The sequence below is a fragment of the Falco biarmicus genome, chromosome 8 (assembly GCF_023638135.1).
Source record: "Falco biarmicus isolate bFalBia1 chromosome 8, bFalBia1.pri, whole genome shotgun sequence".
Lineage (NCBI taxonomy): Eukaryota > Metazoa > Chordata > Aves > Falconiformes > Falconidae > Falco > Falco biarmicus.
Window position 1 is genome coordinate 65761144 of NC_079295.1, and position 20417 is coordinate 65781560.

Here is a 20417-nt window from a genome sequence, read left to right on the forward strand (position 1 = left end):
ACATTTCAGGCAAAACAGCGGAACCCCGAAGCCGCGGCTGTACCAGGAAGGCTTTCCAGCGCCGGGAAAGCCGCCAGCTCCGCCCCCGCGAGGGGGCTGCGCGATCACCAGGCCGCCTGCAGCCCCCAGGGGGTGACCGGACCCGGAGCCAGCACACCCCAACCCCGGCCGCCATCCCGCGCCCCGCCGCCATTTCGCCACTGCCCCATGTCCCGTCCCCATGGCAACGCGGCGGCGCCGCGCGGGCCGGGCGGCGGCGCATGCCCGGGGGCGGTGCGTGCCCGGGGGAGGTGCTCGGCCCAGTGCACCGCGCGCACGCGCGGCCTCACTGACCCCGGAAGTGCTCGGGCGGCTGGGTGACACGTCGCAGGGGCCGCGGCGGCGGGTGTGGGGCTTGGCCCGGAGGGGCTGCAGGTGGGACCGTTTGCTGCCGGGGCCGGGGCCGGGGCCTCGGCCATGTGGGGAGCGGATGGGCTGGAACGGCAGGCAGGCCGCTGGGGCAGCACACCGCGCGGCTGCGGTCGGCCCGAGGGAGGGCGGCGGGGGCCGCCGTGGGGCCTGGCTCAGGCAGGGCCGCTCCTCACGGGGCCTCTCGGCGCTCGGAAGCTCACGGCGGCCCTGAGGGAGGGTCGCCGGGCAGGTGCTGGGCGGCGGCGGGCGGGCTGAGCTCCCTTCTAGGGTGGGTTTGCAGAGCCGAGCAAGCCTCGCTGTTCTCTTACAGATAATTTGCGATGTCTGGGTTTGACAGCTTCAACACAGACTTCTTCCAGACGAGTTACAGTATCGATGACCAGTCGCAGTCCTATGATTACAGTGGAAGACCGTACAGCAAGTAACTCGTGCCTGCCTTTTGTACTGGTGTAACATGTGTCTTGCATAAAGCCATTCAGTCATGCTTCTTTAGTGACTAAGCCAGAGTTAAGGTTCTTCTGGGATAGTCTGTTTAGTCAGAGAAGGGTTGGTGTTTCAGCTAACCACTGTTGCCTGTAAATGAATTCCTCTTGCTCTGTTATATGAAAAGCCTACCTTATCTTCTGTAAATGGAGATATAAAGCAGTTGTATGTTGAATATGCTGCCTTCAGCATTTTGAACCAAAGATTAGAAAGCTGAAGGAAAAGTTATATGACTAATTTAATTATATGAATAATCTTCACATCTTTGGGAAAAGAAGTACCATTGTTCTGTAAGTCCATCTACAGTCACTTGGGGCATAAAAATTAGTTACAACATCACAGAAATGAGCCTGCAATGCCAGTAGCGATTCCTAGGCTTTAGCAGGGAAACATGGTGCGCGTTCCTAGGCTGGGGGATCTCTTAGGAGTCCTGTGTGAATATCCATGCTCAGGCTGAGGGGTTTGGTTGGGTTTATGACCTCTGTGAACCCTGCGGTAGGATGGAGCAAGCAGGTTGACGCCTGTTTGTGTCCTGAAAAGGATTACAGTGCTGCGATGGGGCTGAACTGTACCAGTGCAAGGAAAGAAAGGAGGATGACATCTGGATTTGCCTTCTTTATATTTCCATATTTAAATATTTTGGAGATATTTACTGAAATAGCTGTGGTCAGACTTGGAAATTATTAGTGGCAAGAATAACTTAAAAGTTTGTTTAGGAACAGAGCGTAGGTTTGATTCAGCTTTTTTTAAAGATAGCAATTTATCTTTTTATACATATAAAATCTATAATAGAAAGTATTCCAAAGATGGTATGAATTGATGTGTTGGTAATTAATTGAGAATATACAAAACAGAAACTGAAAAATCACCCTTTCTTTCCCCCTGCATTATGTCCTGTAGGTAGATGTCATCGTGCATTTGATGTCCATATCATGATTCCTTTTTATATATCATAATACTACCTGGTACACGTGGTGCCCAAGTGAAGGGGAAAACAACTTTGCTTTTGCCTTTTTTTTTTTTTTTTGTAAACTAAACTTTTAAATATGGAGAGGAACAAAAGTGATACTATAAACAGCTTTCTTCTCTAATAGTGTGTTTGCAAATAAACATTCTAAATAGCAAATTAATGCTGGCATCAAATGAGATGTCAGTAGTAATTAATGGACAATATTTGAGTAAGTTTGAGATGTAGAATTTTCCTAATCTTTTACAGGTCTATAGCCTATAGTAGTAATTCAGTCAATGGATAACGCTCATTTCTCCAGGCCTCTGACTTAAAACCAGAAAGCAATACTAGCCTGTACAGCAAGAATTATCTTTTTTTAACTTAACAGTGTATTGTTTGTAAGGGGTTGAATTGATGGACATGGCTGTATGCCTAAAAGGCCTGGATCTGAGTAGGGGATGATCTAATGTGACCTTTTAAAAAAGAATAAAGGATTGTTTGCTGCAACTGAAAATAAGCTTTACTTTTGCAGGGAGGTGTTTAAAATAAACTTCTGTATCTGTCCATAATGCCATGTCATCCTTTGTAGGCAGTATGGAGGCTATGAATACTCTCAACAAAGTGGATTTGTCCCTCCAGACATGATGCAGCAGCAGCAGCCTTACACAGGGCAGATTTACCAGCCAACACAGACATACACTCCAACTTCAGCACAGTCTTTTTATGGAAGTAATTTTGAGGATGAACCTCCACTGTTAGAAGGTATAACTTATGTTTTATGGCCAAAATCCAAAACTCTTCCCAATTTGGGGATAAGCTGGGTAGCAGGGTGTGTATTCCCTACTTCTGAAAGTGCACAGTTGATTTAGAATTCTCATTAATTTTTTATTTAACTCTATTTGGTAAATGAAATACATGTTATTTTGTGAACTTCTGTGGTTTTAGATTTGTGCTTTGTTACTTCATACCATCTCTTCTGTGAAGATGTAATCAGTAAAACAGATAAGATGACTTCGTACAGCACCGATGACAAAACACAACAGAAATATTTCCAACAACAGAAATATCACTTAAAATTGCCCACTTCTTGTAAAATATATCGATGCAGTTAGCTTCAGTTGATTCTTTGGTCAGAACTGAAATCTTTCATTGCCAAAGAGGAATGGTAAACACTGCAGAAACGGCTGTGTAGAATACAGCCTGTGCAGAATGCCAGAACGAATATGTAGTTAATGTCTAAATGGATGGTTTCAGTTTCCAGCTTACAGTCTATCCTTGTTCAGTACCAAATAACTGAAGACACCCTTACTGTTGCTGGTTAGAGAGAAGGGTATTCATAATACCTTCTACCCTGTTGTGCTTTTTTGGTATTCTTCAAAAAATTGCTCTGTTTACATAGATGCTTCCCAGAGCCTGAGGTGGACAAATAGTAACTGCATTCATAACTAGGTTTTGACGGACAACCGTGGCCAAACCATGGATGGAAATACAATTTGAAATCGTATCTAGCCAGAAGGAGCTGTGAAACTCCTTGTCATGAAATGCCAAGTGTTAAAAAGAGTGGGTGGGTTTTTTGGGGGCTCAATGACAGGTTTATGAAAGAGAAATCCACTGAGGGTAGTTAAGAGAAACTACTTGGACTTAGAAGTCCTTGAGCCACCAGTCATTGGAGACTTTGAGAATCTGCATGTTCTGTGCTTATACAACTTCATATGTACCTGCTTTTGGCCATTTACAGAGATGGGGTACTAGGCTAAATGAACTTTTAGGCTGACCCGGAACAGTGTGCTTACAGTCTTACCTGGTCCTTTGGAAACTATCTTGTCACTTCCAAGCATTTGAGACCTGGAATCTGTGGAGGCAGCACACTGAGCAGCTTGAGGAAAGGTGGAATGACTCCATTCTTCGCTCCCCATAGTATGATATCTGAAGGAGACTTAAATGTGGGGAGACAAGGAAAAGTAGGAGTGAAGAAAATGGGAGTGACAGGAAGGGGGGAAAAATGAAATAAATGTGCATAATTATTTTCATGTAACTTGTAGAATTGGGGATCAATTTTGACCACATCTGGCAGAAGACACTAACAGTGCTACACCCATTAAAAGTAGCAGATGGCAGCATCATGAATGAGACTGATTTGGCTGGACCTATGGTCTTCTGTCTAGCTTTTGGAGCCACATTATTACTGGTAAGATATTGACTGCAAAATATTACTGCTTGTACATTAATACTCTTGGAAACACTGGGAAAAAAGCCAAATAATGTACACATTTATTGGAAGTGACTTCTTAGCAAGGAGGTCAAAAAAGCACATACTGACCAAGGAAACTGCTTCATACACTGCTGATTGAAATTAGTAAGTTCACTATCACTTCAGTGGAGTTTGAATCCAAGCCTTTGTGCTTGTTTTTTTGCATGGCAATTATTTCAGTGTTAATTCATATTTCTTTTCATACTCTGCTTTTGAGGAATATGGCTTCCTTTTGTCACAGGAATGGGTGTGACCCGTGTTTTCTCAGACTTTTACCTGTTTCAGTTTTCTTTATAGATCAAGGTGTTTTGCTTTCAGAATCATACCTTGTCTTTTTGCAGTCTCTGTTATCTTATGTCTTATCAGGAATCAGAACAATGGACACACTGAATATTTGAATATTTATTTCCTTTAAGAGTTTCGTTTCTTTTTTAACTTTTTAAACTTTTTGTTAACTTTTTAAACTGGTTAATATTTGAGTCTGTTTCTCTGTTTTGTTTCATTGTATTTCTTTGCTCCATACTCTTTATTCATTGTTCTTTACTGATACTCAAGAGGCAAAGAAATGCAAAATTCATGCGTAAAAAGTGATTTCATAAATGCTGATACGTTAGGCATGACTATATCAAGAGTCAGTCTGGTAAAACACTTCTAAAGTAAATGCTTTCAGATTGTTTACGCTTCTTAATAGACTGTTGAAACCTGGTGGGTTTTTTTTAGTTGAGCTTAATTGAAATACTGTGCTTTAATGACTCAAAAGTGTAGATTATGAAATGAGAGAGTAGCAGCAAACAGTATTCCTTGTCATTGAAAGCTTCAGTATTTTTAATCAGTATTTTTTCTCTAAATGTCTTCAGGCACTGCATTTAATTTTTGCCTAAAATTTCACATTGCTATGACACTTAGAACACAGTGGTTTTGTACCAAGGGGACTTACTTTAATAAGTAAACTTTATTTATGGAAACTAGGCCAGTAAAATTAATGAACGTATTTATAATAAAGACATTTGAATGTTCTTTTCCTAAGAAATTACTGCTTTCTCCTGTATGCTGCTTGCTTTTTTTTTTTAATTCACTGAATGTAGTGAAAGAAAACAAGCTTAGCCTAGCAAAAAGATTAAAGCAGGTATGATTGTCTTCTGTAGCACCTGAGGAAGAAGAGAGCTGGGTTATAAATTTAGTCTGGAAGCTAGTAGTGGAGACAGATCTTGAAGCCACACGCTGTCGTAGCTTCAGTAACTGTGTGGCCCTGTGTTCTGCCGGGGTGTATGCCATTGTGTTGTGTATGTTTTGATAGGTGTGAAAAGGGAAGCATCGATGTTGTCATTGGAAAAACATGATGACATAGGATACACATGTTTTGAAATAATGTAGGTATTCTTTCTGCATACATGTTAGTGAGCAAAGTTCTGATTCTGACTTCTTAAAATCTACATGAGTTAATTCTGCCATTCGTATACACTGCTTTACAGCTCAGCTTAAGTTTCTGGGAAGTTCTTGTAATTTATGTTGTGCTATAACTTCATGCAGTCTGTCACAAATTAAAGGACTTTAGCTCTGGATTTGTCAAGAAGTTCCTGATTTACAGTTTTTCGGTCTTTATACTCTAGTTCTGTAAAGATCATCATTGCAAGTAATCAATTGGCATGAGAAGTTAGTTGATTAAACCCTAAAGAATTTGTAAACTTTTGCAGCCCAGATCAAAGAATAGCAGTTAGACCTGAATCTGTTCATCAAGGTGTGTAAAGTTCAGATAAATGTGCCTCTTGGGTGCCTAGAATATACAGGTGTCCTGGAATTCAGGTTGTGGGAAAATAGTGCCTATTGGATTTGAGTATCAGAATTGGGGATGGTGGGTGATGGAGAAAGTTAAGATACTCTGTATTCTTCCCTTATCCCTTTGTTTGTGGGAGGCGTTACCTGTTCTGGTAGCTAACATGTTACTCTGCTTGACTTTCAGGCTGGTAAAATTCAATTTGGTTATGTGTATGGAATCAGTGCAATCGGATGTTTAGGGATGTTTTGTCTCCTGAACTTAATGAGCATGACGGGTGTCTCGTTTGGCTGCGTTGCCAGTGTCCTTGGATACTGTCTTCTTCCCATGATCCTACTTTCCACTTTCGCAATTGTATTTTCGTTGCAGTAAGTACATGAACTTTATAATTTTGTATTAGATTCCTAGGAGGTGGTGAGGGAAGTTATTAAAAAGAATTTAATATTCAGTAATAAAGATGCATATAATTTGAATATGACAGGAATTTTTTGTAAGTGTAAAAACATAAATACCAACAGTCTCCAGGTATTTACTGGATGAAAAATAGGTGAATACTGGTTTTATCTGTAAGTCAACAGTTTTTAAATACATAGACTCAAATAATACCAAGATTGTTTTCAGTCAGCTTTGAATCTGGCAAGTCTCAGTACCTGTAAAGTCGAAAATTAATTCTGATTTACAATGCAAATTTGCATTTGACAAACAAGAAAATCAGTGTGATTCCTTATAGCTCTATGGAATTAAGGACTGAAAAGGAAGAACTTACTATCGTTACTTTACTCACTGCTTTTACGTTTCATGTGCACAAAGTTAATTTTGGGGTTTTTTTTAGGCTGTCATAATTGAGTAATACCATTCTGAAGTCTTTACTGGAACAATTTCATTTAATGTCGAATATAAAAGCTACAATTCATCTTAGAATCTGTAAAAGGTGTTAGAAGGAGGCAAATTATGACATCTATAAGCTTATATACCCAAGGCTTTATGAATTCTCTTTTTATTTCTGTCTTTACAGGGGAATGATGGGGATTATTCTCACGGCTGGAGTCATTGGCTGGTGCAGCTTTTCTGCCTCCAAAATCTTTATTTCTGCCTTAGCAATGGAAGGACAACAACTTCTAGTAGCATACCCCTGTGCTTTATTGTATGGAGTCTTTGCTCTCATTTCTGTGTTTTGAATAGACTGTCCAAACTTTGGACTTCGGTGGGCCAAAATAAAAACATCAACTTGGAACCTTTAGCTGGACCAGAAACGGCTGCAAACAACTGTATAGTGTTGCTATCATAAAACTTAGACCTGTTTTGAATCATCTGGAACAATGAAAACAAATGTCTCACGTTCACTTTTTTAGGACTTTGAATACTGTTTTCAATTGACCTGAGGTGTCTATAGCTTTAATACATGTTCATGCTTGTCAGGTTAATGTAATTTCTTTCCCATTCCTATATCTTTAGAAAAGTAACTTTTGGTTGTTTGAGGGTCATGTTTGGTTTTTGTTTTGCGTTTTGGTGTTTGTTGGGGTTTGTGTTTCTCTTTTTTTAGGGGCATCAGGGAGGGAGATGTATTGCAGTTGTAAGTTGATAGATTTTTATCAAAAGAAGTTAACAGAACTGCAGATGCCCTTAGTTTGAGGTCCTTTTTAAATAAATCTGCAGTAATAAGGAACCTATTTTCTCTCCCCTCTTACCAAAAGCAAAATGCACAAATGAACACAAGCAATTAAGAGTATTTTCTGTATTTTAACAAGTATACTCTTTGGTCTCATTTATTTGTTCATTTGATGTGGTAGTATTTCAGGGTTTACATACCTAAATTATGAATTAGAAAACATGTTTAAAAGTTAAAGGGATCTGTAATTCTGTCACACTTGAAATATGAATACATTTGGATGTCTGAGTAGCTATATGTTAACTTGGATTTCTGAAGATGACTTTAACTAGTTTCTTCAAATGGTGCACATATTAGTTAGATGAAGAGTAATCTCTTTTGCAGTACTTCCAAGAAAAACACCATTTTGAAAATGTTATGCTTGTCAGTATTGTAGTTACTGTAAAATAATTTAAAGCATATTGATTAAATTTTCCTTAAATTTTGAAAAAAGGGGTTTCTAATCTTTCTTTTTCAGTGGAGTTCAGTACTAAAATAGTATCTTCAATATTGAATCAAAATCATATTTAAAACTGGATTTGGTATTTGCTGCAGTCACAAATACTTAACCTTACATGAGAAGTATAATACAGTTTGTGATGTTAGTCACAAGAACTCTTATAAGCATGAGAAGTGGGAATGCAAAAATTGTTGTTCTTCACATAAGCACTTGCTAATTCTTAAAATACACAAGGAGAGGCTACAGGCGCATTTTAATTCATGATGAGGAGGGGAGGTTACTTATGTAGATAGTAATTCCCTGCCGCCACCTTGGAAATCAAAAAGAGTTCTAACAAAGTGCTAGACTATAACTACCATTTCTTCAGCAATTTATCCAAGGGATTTAATTTAATTGAATTTACTACAGGTATTAGTCTGTTGTTCATCTGTTGTGTTCATGGAATGACCTGTTCAGAGACTTCAGGAGTTGAATAACTGGTCAGATATTATGTTAACACCTGGTAAGACTCAATGTGCAAATGCATCTTCAAAGGAAAGCTTTGATTTTAGTGGTATGGGAATGAATAAATTCAAAGGCGCAGCACACAGTTTTGTTCACTGTTCCCTTAGTTCTGCACATTCTCCTAAAAACAGCTTCCTAGGACCACTAGAAGTTACTGGCAAGGTCCTTTGTTGGCCAGAGCCAGCTTTTGCTTGTGTTACTGGGAGGTGTGGGAAGTGTCATGTGAGTGTAAAGCCTTTAAGAACCAAATGGTCATGCACAAAATTGTTCAGACTTGCATTTACTGTAACTGGTGGTTACAATGAATTTTAAAACACCCATAAGAAGCTTCAATTTCCTTCCAGAAGCAAATTCAAGAGCCCAGTTTTCTACTTTGATACATTACTACAAATTATTATCCTAAATAAAAGTGGTGAGTTGATTTTATTTAGCAAAATGTTTTACTATGTGACTTCTTTAGATTAGTAGACCACATCTGCCCCAGCGCACAAAGTTCTTACTCTTTTTAATGAAGAACATTACCTGCTGATGGAGCATGATGTCCTGTATTTGTGCAACTAAATTACAGTGATTACCTTTACTAATGAGACCTAATTAAATACAGAATTGTTCTAGTAAGTATAAAAGCTCACATACTTTCCCGAGCACATCAGGTTCTAATACTCAAATATTGTATTTTTGTGAAAGGGGCTAATTAAGCTTAGCTTGCATATACGGATGTGGTTCATTTATTAAAGCTTGTGTGCTGATCCTGTAGATTGCTGCCAGGGTGATTACTTATGTGTTAAAACTGTTACAAGTAACCTTGTTTTTCACCACAGCACAGGCAAACTTAAGTGCACAGGAAAAACATTAAAGTTAGCTTGTCTTAGTGTGGCGATACAGCTGCCAAGTTTGGAAGGACCATATGAAAAGGTATTTATTTAGATCCATATGCTTACAAAGTCCTTGCTTTGGCAGTAGAGGTTACTATGCATTCTACTCAAGCAGTGAATTTTCAGAAGTGTTTATGTTCTTTTTTCTCACATTGTGGAGAATTTAGCAGTGAATTTCTAACTGGTTTCTTGGGGGCAAGAGAGGAGCAAGTAGGGGTAGGCCAAACACTGTAATTCACAGAGGACTTTATAAAAACGATGTTATGTCTTGACCGGTAGTCTTAAATATCCCAAATTTCTGGTACGTTAATTAATGTGATTCTACTGACTGTGTTTATTGCCTTTCCAAAATCAATTCCATTGATTTCTCTGTAATGTTTTGTCCTAGATCTTGCTCTTCAGTACCATTTCATATGATTTGTCATGCCATAGACTGACAAGCTTGTATTCTGTAATTCTTTACTCCCACATTTTCCTTTCATATTTAGTAGAATTTTTTCTTTTATGTTCTAAATCTGAACTCTCTTCCAGTCTGTTAACATCAGTATTCTCATCTAGTTTTCCAATGAAATATTAACATTACTTGCTTCCATCCTGCATTCTCTTCAACATTTTCATGTTATTCAACTTAAAGCATTCAAATATGAATGCTGTTGTTGCTTTTTTAAAACTGCTTTTGTTATCACACCTCATTTTGAAAGTACTTCCTATTCTACATAAATTAAAAGTTAGCTTTGCAGTGACCTTTTTTTTTTTTCAGAACACTTGTTTTGCGGTGAGGCAGCTGCTGACTGCAGTTAAGTTTATTTCTACAGGCAACAATTCTGTAAGTATCAACAAACTACATGGCATGTTCTTTACTAAAAAGCGTGTTTTTCTGTGCTCTTATGCCTTTCATCTGTGCACTGGTGTTGGCATCTGTTCTTGAGGGGCTGTCACTTGTTTAGTAGTGGATGAATAGCTTTAGAAGCCACAGGGAGCAGGGACTGGGACTGATTTGGTATTTTGTGTGAAGTCAGATGTTCCTCCATCCTCACGCTGCAGAGGAGTATCTTGGCTTTGTATGGGGAACACCAACATCTCTGTGCATTAGTATCGCTCGTGCTTTGCATGGCTGCCTCTTCAAAACTATTGATTACCTTATTTCCATGGAGCTGAGCGGTCCAGACTGGGTTACTGTAGAGGCCATTTGTTTCGGTCTGTAATAAGAAGGTGGAATACCTTTAGGCATGTCTCCAGGTATCAGCACCAGGATGTTTTCACTGGATAACCCATGCACGAAGGAATTGGGACTCTCGCTCCTCTAAGGACCAATGGTTGCAGTTGGGCATGTGCTTCGTGGTGCGAAGGCTGGGGCTGGGTCACAGCCCAAGTCAGTGGGAGCCACTTGCTAATGGACTAACAGTGCATTAGTTCGTATCAATACCATCATTTAGAAGTTTGTGAATGTTTTTTAGGAACCATGTTAGCTGAAAGAACTGCCAGCAAGCACTTTGGAGTATAACACATACGTTGTACCACAGAAACGGGTTTTGCAAAAGAAGGAGCATTCTTTCACTATGCCAGTCAATTTACCTGGACCAGGTTTCGGTCTCTGGGTCTTCACCGAGATGCTTTGGAGTGTCGAGTGTTAATGTTACGCCCTGCATCTTAGCGGCAAACGGCCAGGGTCGCTGGGGCCTGCTGTTCCCTGAGCCTCCGCTGGGCGGGGCTGCAGCGCCTCCTGCCGGGCGCGGGGGCTGGGGCTCGGGCCGGGGGCGGGGCCGGGCTCGGGCGCGGCGGCCTGTCCCCCCGTTGCTTGCCCCCCCCCCCCCCCCCCCCCCCAGCTTGTCCCCCGCATCATCTAGAGCAATCACATTCCCAGGCAGCCAAACCGCTGATGTTGTCGACCTGGGCTCAGACTTGGGCTGTCAAATCAGTGGCGATGTGCACCCAGTAGCCCTCCTGGCAACAGGAAACCTTTGTTACATCTCATTTTTCTATAAAGCTGTAATGGTTTTGACCAGCTTTTTTTTTTTTTTTTTTTCTCTTAAAATTACCGAGAAGACTCCTCATTTTCATTACATGGTTCAAGAGCACATAAAGTTATTTTTCTCGGGGTAATTCACTGCTCTTCCAACTGCTGGGCAATACAGGCAAGCTCTTTCCTAGTGTGGATCCCATTGTGTTGTAGCACTGCCTTGGTACCTTTTGTCCGTATAAGCTGACACATCGTTCTGTTGCTATACTTTTAAAATTTAATTAAATAGCATCTCTCTTGGAACTAAAACAATCTTTTACACAGTCTATGGAGTCAGAAGAGTTTTAAAAATATTTTTTGTTGTTTAGGAGTTGCAAGCCCTAATAGATCAAGATGTGAGGACTTCAGATTATTTATTGTGGTTTTCCTTGAGCATCCTGTGAGACGGGGAGGTTCTGTTGTCTTGTTTTGTAGATGAGGAGCGGAGTAAGGAAATGTATGTAATTTGTGTAAGTCCTGCTGCTGTTGACCATCTTTATGTCAGCAAAACATAACAGGATGTTTCTCCAGGGGGGAATTCTCAGTCCAGCTCTGTGGAACACAGTTTGAAAGTGGGAGGAGGTTTTGTAATTGCAAAGTCTCTGGATTGTGTTTGTCAGCCTTGCGCTTTCCTAACCAGAGCCAGCAGGCTGTTTGCCAAACAGCAGCCCATGCTTTGGGACAGACTGCAAAGCATTGTGCACTTAAGGGCATTTTTTTTTTTTTTTTTTGCCTGTCATTTCTTTGCTTTATTGCAGGAAGTACTGACATTAGAAGAGCAAGGATTCTCTGGTCCTCATCGGGAATGGTGAGGTGGAAGATTGTCTAAAATTAGACATTAGTCTTGGAATGGGTCTCTCTCAAAAATTGTACTGTAATTACATGTCTTTAGGAAGAAGGGCGTTGCTCTGTTTCTTTACACACTGAACTCCACCACATCGTTCTTGGAATTACAATGCTCTTACCATATATATTTCTATTTGTTTTTTTCCAACATTCTTGCTTTTCTGCTGTCGGCAGGCTTTGAACCAGACCCTGCCAAAGGCACTCTTTACCTCCGTGTGTTTTCTCAAGTCTGAAGAATAATGATTTATTGCTATACTGCTAAAGAGGAGTCAGGAAAATTCCCTCTCCCTTGTCTGCCTGTTCGCAGCACAGTGTTAGGTAGCTCCTGAGGCACAGGGTGTGTTTTCCCCTTTGTAAACACGTGGTTTACATCTCGTGTTGCTAAATGCATTCATTACAGGAGGATATCTCATCCCTGAGACCTGCACAAGGTTTCCCCCCGCACAGCTCGCCCACCCGTAAGCCTGTCAGGGAGGTCACCAGAGATGCACAGTTTAATGGTCCAGCTGAGTGCTGGTCCCAGAACTTCTTGGTAGAATCTTTCCAGACCCATTGCAGCAACCACTGGTGAAGGCTTATCTTCGGCAGTTTATGAATCCAAACTTGAGGCCGTTTGGGCTTCATGGTAAAATCCAGACATTCTTACTTGGGGTGTGATTTATCCCATTCTGGTGGGTGCCAGCTTCTCAGTTCTTTTTCAGGCAACGAGATGAATATTTGGCCAATAATTATGTCAGAAAAATCTGCACAGATATCCCCCGTTACAAATAAACCTGTTAGCCTAGGACACTTAGCTAGTACCACTACTCCAGCCAGCGTCAGACCCAAGTGATGCCCAATGTCCCAAGCCTGCACTGGGACTAGCTGCATCCTCAGGGAAAAGAATTTCACTGTTGATAGATCAATGCCAGCTCCTTACCTCAGAAATGTACAGAGTCTGAAAGTATGTGCATAGAGGACTTTTGTTTTAGTGAAGGATATAGTCTGTAGAAGTGAAAATCCATCTTAAAAATTTACCGTATTAACCTGTTCATGTTTAATTACCCAGGAAAGTTGAAGGTCATATTGTTCTCATACCATCAAGGCAAACACTAGAGACTCACAACAGGTTATGGAGGATTTTAGTGAGTTCTGTGCCTTTTTCTTTATTTAATTTTCATGTTATTAATGTAAGTCAATCTTCTGAGTGTTTTAGCAGCTACTTCAAATGTTAATTGTCAATAGGAAAAGAGAATCTAGCATCTTGGCATGGCTGTGCTTTATTGGATCACAGATAGAAACATTTAAATTCAGGATGATTTTCTCATTCCAGTATTTTGTCCCAATCAAAAATCACTGGTTCAGACAGGGTTAGGAGATCTGAGGAATGCAGTGTCTGCACTTAACTAATGCCAACAGCAGATGTCACATTAGTGGCCACTCTGCTTTCTTATGGTTTCATTTAGCCAAAATCTGCCAAATACCCATTTGGTTTATTTTTAAAGTCCTGAGCCTGCAAGTGACAGAATTACCTTTTATTATTTCATATGGGATTTGTCAAGTTTTAACATTCCCCTGGGAGACACAGAGAGTGGGGTTTATCTTTTGGAATAGTGTTCCAGGACAGTCAGATGGGGTTCTCTGCATGCAGATGAAACTACAGACTTCTGGCTACCTTGTCACCCTCTCATTGCACTCAGCAGAATGTCAGTCTGGTGGCAACACTCATGGAGCTGGATCCAGATTTTCTGAAGTGAGGCTTCAAATCTGGTCTCTGAAAATTTTACGGATGCCCTGTTTCATCACCCTCCTGTGAGTTGGGTTCGCTGGGGGAAGCCCCTTCCTGCAGGTCCCCGTTACGGGCCCGGGGGTGCACAGGCAGTCAGCGGTGAAGCCCCATTTCTCTGCCACAGGGGAGCAGGCAGGACCCAGCGCCTGGGGCTGAACACGGAGCCCCCCAGCGTTACACTGCCTTTCTAATGCTGCCCGCTGATTAACACCCGCGCTTTGTTCCCTTGGCTGACCCCGTGGCTGCCCCTCCAGAGCCCCCCATGAAGGCTGCCTGTCCCTACACCCTGCTCTGCTCTTGGCTGTAGAAAGTTGGTCTGTGTGGGACCCAGGGAAGTCCATCACCTGGTGTAAAAGGCAAGATTATCTCATTTCTGACAGATAGGTCTGACCTGTCCTTTAAAACTCCAGCTGGAGGGAAATGGCACAATCTCTCTTGAGCACCTTGTCAGTACTTGGCTAACTTTATGATTAGAAAATGGTTTGTGATGTCAGGCTTATTTCTTCCTCCCTTTAATGTACTTTATTGTTACTATTCTATCCACAACAGACATGAAAGACAGCTTATTCTCTTCCGTTTGGCAGCAGCCTCTTACATAATGGTGAACTTCTTCTAATTTTCCCTGTCATTCTTTTTTCTTGAAAAAAAAACAAACAAACAAACAACCCTGTTTGACTCTCCACTGCAGTCCCCAAATCCCCTTCTACAGAAGTGCAACTGAGCCCATGGTTACCCATCTTGTTTATAGGCATGACATTTCTTCTTTAAAGTAGCATTGTGCGCTGTACTGAATTCCATTTTAACAATTCAGATAATTTCTCCAATTTATGTAGATCAGTTTTGAACTCTAATCCCATTTCCAAAGTGATTGCAATGCCTTCCACTTTGTTATAATCTTTAAATTTCATCCCCCATGTTGATTAGAATAGCTAATAGTGCAGATTGAGGGTGGGGTATATCGCCCGCGTTTGAGAGTGGTGCAGTCGTGATTTTGCACTCACGTTTCAACCTTGATAGTGAGTTTATCTGAAAGGGGTTTTCCTGTAAATAGTGATATCTCATCTGCTGCTTCCCCATCTTTAGTAAGACCTATGAAAGAAGGTAACTAGATTTGCCTAACCTTTCCCCCTTACAATCCCATATTGGCTGTTTGTTATCACCTCATTTTCTTCTATGTATCAACAGACTGATCTTTTAATTATTTTCCAGCCTCCTTATAGGCTTTAACATTGGTTCCTCAGGTCCTCCTCTTAAAGTGCTTTATTTGTCCCTCTGTAACTACAGCATTTGTGGCCCCATCCCTGCACTTGCTGCATGCCTTCTCAAGATGATTGCAGGTGGCCAAGCAATTGCTGTGTCCGGCTCCCTGAGAACCCTCGGGTATCGTTTAATAAGCCTCCATGGACACACAATTTACAGAAATAGTCTTAGCCTTTTAAGGGTTTGAACATTGGGTCACAGCTGGTGTTTCGGTGGGGGCTCACATAAAAAGGGCATGGTAACCTCCTTATCATGCAGCACTTGCTTTCCTTTTTTCCTTCCCTGTTAAGTAATGGTTGTGTACTTTGCTTTTATTGTTTGTTCTAATATATTCATAGAAACTTTTGTTAGTCTTGCTTGCAGCTTTGTTTACTGATCACTTAGTACTCTTCCCTTTACCTCAGCATAGGCTGCTTATTTTTTCATCGTCTTCACCAGAAGAATATGCATCAGATTTTCTTGGATGGTCTCATTTGCTGTCATCAACCGTTAAGATGTTATTTAGAGAAGAAGCTGAAATCATTAGACTGGAGTATTACAAAAATAGCTCTCTGTATTTTAACCTTCCCAATGCCTGTCAGATGTGCAATTTCACCACTAAATATTTTGGGTCTACTGCAGTTTTTAAATACATGTGGAATGGTGGGTTTGAGTGCTTTTGGGTTACACAATACATGAGAAGAGGGTCCTTGGTTTGCTTTGAATTGTTGTTTGGAGGAACGTTTGCTCAGTCCTGTGAAAATCAGGTCGCTGATCTCAGCAGCCAGCCTTTAGTTAAACAAAACTAAGAGTTGACCAGCCTGAGTTCAGTTAATCAATTATAAAATGGCTTTGCTAATTCTGGAGCCACAGCGAACTGCGGAGGAGTACGGGCGTTTGTTCAAAGGCTGGCTGAGCGAGCAGAAGCAAACCAGGGCAAGGTCATCTTTAACACCACCTAAAGGTAAGCACGGCACCAGGAGTGGAATCTGCTTGTGCAAGTTACCAGTCCAGTGCTTTTCTAATAAAAAATGTGCACCTCAGTAAAACAAATAAATTGTTTAATTACATTTTGAGTAAAAGCCGCAGCAGTTGTATTGTTCTTAAAAGCCGAAGAATGGAAAGGGACCTGGGAATATAATCTTACGTGGAAAAAGAATTCCCTGGGTATGGATTTCAGTAGCAATGGTTCAATGACAGGAATGTCTGCTTGATTAGCTGCAATTGGCTTTAATGTTTTACCTGGTCATCTTATACTCTCCTGGAATTCTTACAATCTAAATCCTTTTATCTAAACTAGATGTACTTGACTATCGTGTAATAGTAGGTTTGATCTGGAGGTTGAGAATTCACAGTTTCATATGTCAATAACAGCTTTCTGGGAGATGCAGATGTTTCATGTTAACTTAATTTCAGTACCTTTTAGACTGAATGCATTTGTTGTTTCACATGTTTACACAATCAAGATAACAATTCTGATGACATGGGTAGTTTATTTCTGTTCATTATTTAATGTTCAAATAACATTGTTTTTCAATATCAAGGTTTGTGGCCAGGGGGGTGTTGGGCTTTTTTTAATTGAACAAGCTTCTCTTCCTCATTTCGCTCCTTAATCTCTAGCGATTTCACTGTCATATCTGAATAAGGCATCAGAATTAAATTTTAAATATGCATATTAACAAAAGACAAGATGATCATAATTACAAATGATTGATTGGTTCAAGCCCACATCATTGGATTAATACTTCACTCCTTCGCACCACTGTTAATTTGGAATAAATTTGCAGCAATCAAGTGATCTTAACTAGTGTTGCAAGTATGAAGTTCATAATGTTCTGCCTGAGCTTTAATTGAGCTTATAAGGCCTAATTCTGCCTCAGATCTTTTCTTATTTTTGTTTCAAACCTGGAGTTAAATGTAGAGCTTAAATTTGAAAATGATCCTGCTGTCTACCTATTAGCTAGTGACAGTTTTCCCACCCAGTCGTTGCTTCCGTTAATAGGCTCAGACGTCCGTGCAAGGCTGGAGGATGCATGCAGCCATGCCGATGCTACAGCAGGTAGTTTTACATCAGATCACTTAAACATATGCATGTATGGAATGGGATTACTTTTTTCCACATGGTACTCATCACTTCTCATAAGATTTGTTAAAAATATACAGCAATTTGTTTAGAGAATACCAGGAGGAAATAAAGCTACAGAAGGTCTCAGAGCTTTGGAGTGAACAGGACACAATATATTTGACAAATGACCATGAAAAGTGTGGGAAGAGAGAGAGGAAAAATCCATCCCTATCTATTCGTCATGTAAAAGTCGTGTAAATGTTAGAGTCAAGAGCTCTGTTCAGTCGGGAGTATTTTCTTGGCTTTTCCCTGCATAAATGAATCATCACCACAGCATACAGAGTGGACGTGGTGATATGCAGTAAATTCTACCCTGAAGGCCCCTCGCCTGAAGTCCCCTCCCTGTGATGGTACCGCACCCTGTATGATGCTGGGCTGGAGCGCAACCCTGGGCGTGGGATGTGGGATGAAACCGTGGGGTGCAGCCCAGGGATGCTCCCAGGTGCATCTGGCTGAGCACACAGGGGACGCAGCGAAGCCTGCAGAGAGCCCAGGGCCCTGGGGAGCTGCACGGCTGGCGCAAAGCGGAGAGCAAGCCTCCCATTGAGAAACAGCAAGGGCTTCCCCTTCCATCTGAGCATAATGGGGTGTGAGGCAGATTTCTGCCTCCTGCCTGCCAGTGTCTGCTCGCATCTGTAAACAGGGTGCAGAAGGTAAATGGTTCAAAAAAAAACCCAACAACAAACAACACTCTGTGGTGGTTCTTTGTACTTCTTGCATTAGTATCTTTCATGTAGCTTTACAAAACGTCCAAAATTTTACCTTCTAAAAAACCAGATCAGTTTAATTGGGGAAAGCAGAACAACAACAAAAAAATAGCAATGCCTTTTCTGTTTGCATGCACGCAAATGGTGAAATAACTATTTTTCTCTTTTTGTAGATTCACTTTATTTGGGATTGAGAAATGGATGACAAAGAGCTGAGCTGTCTTCTGGCCTCACAGCTGAATTGAAGCAGTTTTCCCATAAATTACAAGGAAATTTTCCTACAGGCAGAGCTACAAGGGTGACACATTTTGGATCCAAATCTAGACTTAACATGTTTAGCCAGTTGTAATTTCTTTTTTAGGCCAGTGTAAGAGTTTTCTAGTGGGCTACTCGGTCTATGAGCAGACAGGTGTGTTCACACCGAAGTCAGTTCTCGTGGAACAAGTCCCTGTGATGCAGAGCCCACTCTGCAGCTCATCCACAAGCTACAAAACAACCACCGTTAGCTCTCACAGTAAAGCCTCGCTAGCAGGGAAGAGAACAAAACAAGCCAAAGAGGAGGAACAGAATGTTAAGTTACCATTAAATCGAACTGGGGTGGTGAACAGATTATCTGTGCAGATTGCAGGTAAGGAGCAGGAAGACAAAACTGGAAAGAGATGAACAGGCAAAGTTAAAAGTTCTTAAACTATCTATTGTCAATAAAATCTGACTTGGCGTGCCTGTGACTTGTGCCTCGGATATCATCCCTTACTATGAGCTTTGGCTGCTCATCAGTCCAGTCCCAGCTGGGACCACAGTGGTGGGCCTTCCCAGCCCAGCTGGTTCCTGTATGGACCAGCCTGGACCACTGACGGAGATGCAGGAGCATGTGCTGCCTCGAAGGATGCTGCCGTGGGGGCTGCCACCCCTCCCCACCTCCCTCTTCTCTCTGCTCCCCACAGCATGCGATGCAGGTGACACTGAGATACTTTTTTTTTTTTTTTTTTTACCACCAGCTGCACCTACCCTTCCAACTCTGTCCGACAAGCAGCTGTCACAGCACCTGCCAACTCTCAACACATCTATGCTGTTGTAGATCCTGTTCTGGCTCTTTTGGTCATACATGGTGCCTGTGAGCACTGCTAGTATTAATTTTGCCTTTCACCTAAGCCTTTCTCCAGGCCGCCTTCGTCAGCAGGAGTGAAGAGCTGTAATTAAGGTTATGGGCTGCTGAGTGGAGAGGAGGAAGAGCTGGCAGGGAGCAATGAAAATAATTATTTCCAATTGAATCACGGAAGCAGTAAAAACCACTATCAGCCTAACTTTTGTAACTGCTAAGTAATACCAAATATTCCTTCTTATGCTGAAATAACAAAAGTTATTAAAACAATTTATCTCCATCACAAATTATATGTGAATGTGGTAATTATTCATAATCTGCTAAAAATTATCCTGTTTTGAGTAGCATGAAAATATTTAAATTAGATTATTTCAGATTGTGTTTTTAAAACCAAGGAAAATTTTCTTATCTTTTCATTAAAATATATCCTAGCAATACTCTAAAGTACCTGCAACTCACAGCCAGAAATACATGTCAAGTTTATATGAAAAATACTGTTTTTCAGTAGTACAGTAATTGTGCCACATACTGCCTTATTCTTGCTGCAGAGTCCAGCTCTGAGTGAGAAAACTAATTTTACTGACCTGAAGAATCTCGCCGGCTGAAACTCAGTTTCATGTCCTGGGGATCCCGATGGACTTCAGATACTGAAGGTAAGGGGGAAAAAAAGGCTTTAAAATCACCTGTCCCCTTTCCTTGCCAATGCAGAGCTATTTGTTTCTGTGCATAATCCAGGCTACTTTTAAACATGCTAATGACTTTCCACTGCATTGCTGAAAGGAGATGAACAGTGAAGGTATCCTGCTCAAGTTATGATTAATTCCCCTTTAACCATAGCACTTGAAAGCATCTTAAATATACATCGGAGAAGTACAACAACAGTTCTTGTCTTTCTGCCACAATTTGTAATTAACTGGCTTCACTGATTTGTAAGGATTTTTGCCCCTGTTGCTTTCTGGTTATTTTCTTTGTATAAATGAGTTGCCATGCTCTTTGTGTGTGCAGTGTTTTTGAGGAGATACAAGTGTTTTCGGGCTGTAAGTAGCTCTGAAGCAGTCACATTCAGCTCTCTTCCTGTTTCTACCTCCAGCACGTTTATTTGCTTGTTTTCACTCTGGATTGCAAAGCAGATGGTGGAGTAACCACAGAGGCCATTTCTTCATTATTTTCAAAGGAAATATGGGCAGAATTCTAGACCCTGGAGAAAATACAGCTAAGCTAAATTTTGAAATTGTAAAGTGCTGGCAGCAGCTAGATAATACTCATCAAAGATATC

The 20417-nt window shown here is 41.1% G+C and overlaps 1 protein-coding gene and 1 long non-coding RNA gene across 2 annotated transcripts; both read left to right on the plus strand.

The window, feature by feature from the left end:
* Nucleotides 1-280: 280 nt before the first annotated feature.
* On the plus strand, nucleotides 281-9236 carry YIPF5 (Yip1 domain family member 5). The gene is made up of 6 exons (XM_056348604.1): nucleotides 281-414; nucleotides 722-832; nucleotides 2433-2605; nucleotides 3886-4031; nucleotides 6055-6236; nucleotides 6884-9236. The coding sequence occupies exons 2-6, from the start codon at nucleotides 732-734 to the stop codon at nucleotides 7044-7046; spliced, it is 765 nt and encodes a 254-aa protein (XP_056204579.1). The 5' UTR covers nucleotides 281-414; nucleotides 722-731; the 3' UTR covers nucleotides 7047-9236.
* A 2017-nt stretch (nucleotides 9237-11253) lies between these two features.
* LOC130153406 (uncharacterized) lies at nucleotides 11254-20133 on the plus strand. Its single transcript, XR_008823363.1, has 4 exons — nucleotides 11254-16171; nucleotides 17210-17266; nucleotides 18213-18667; nucleotides 19690-20133. It is a non-coding gene; the product is annotated as an uncharacterized LOC130153406 (long non-coding RNA).
* Nucleotides 20134-20417: the final 284 nt, after the last annotated feature.

What these genes read in the sequence shown, in the direction of transcription:
- YIPF5 (XM_056348604.1), top strand. Translation starts at nt 732, where the DNA reads ATGTCTGGGTTTGACAGCTTCAACACAGACTTCTTCCAGACGAGTTAC. An exon ending in AGTGGAAGACCGTACAGCAA is followed by an intron (nt 833 to 2,432) that starts GTAACTCGTGCC and finishes CATCCTTTGTAG; the next exon opens with GCAGTATGGAGGCTATGAAT. An exon ending in GCAATTGTATTTTCGTTGCA is followed by an intron (nt 6,237 to 6,883) that starts GTAAGTACATGA and finishes CTGTCTTTACAG; the next exon opens with GGGAATGATGGGGATTATTC.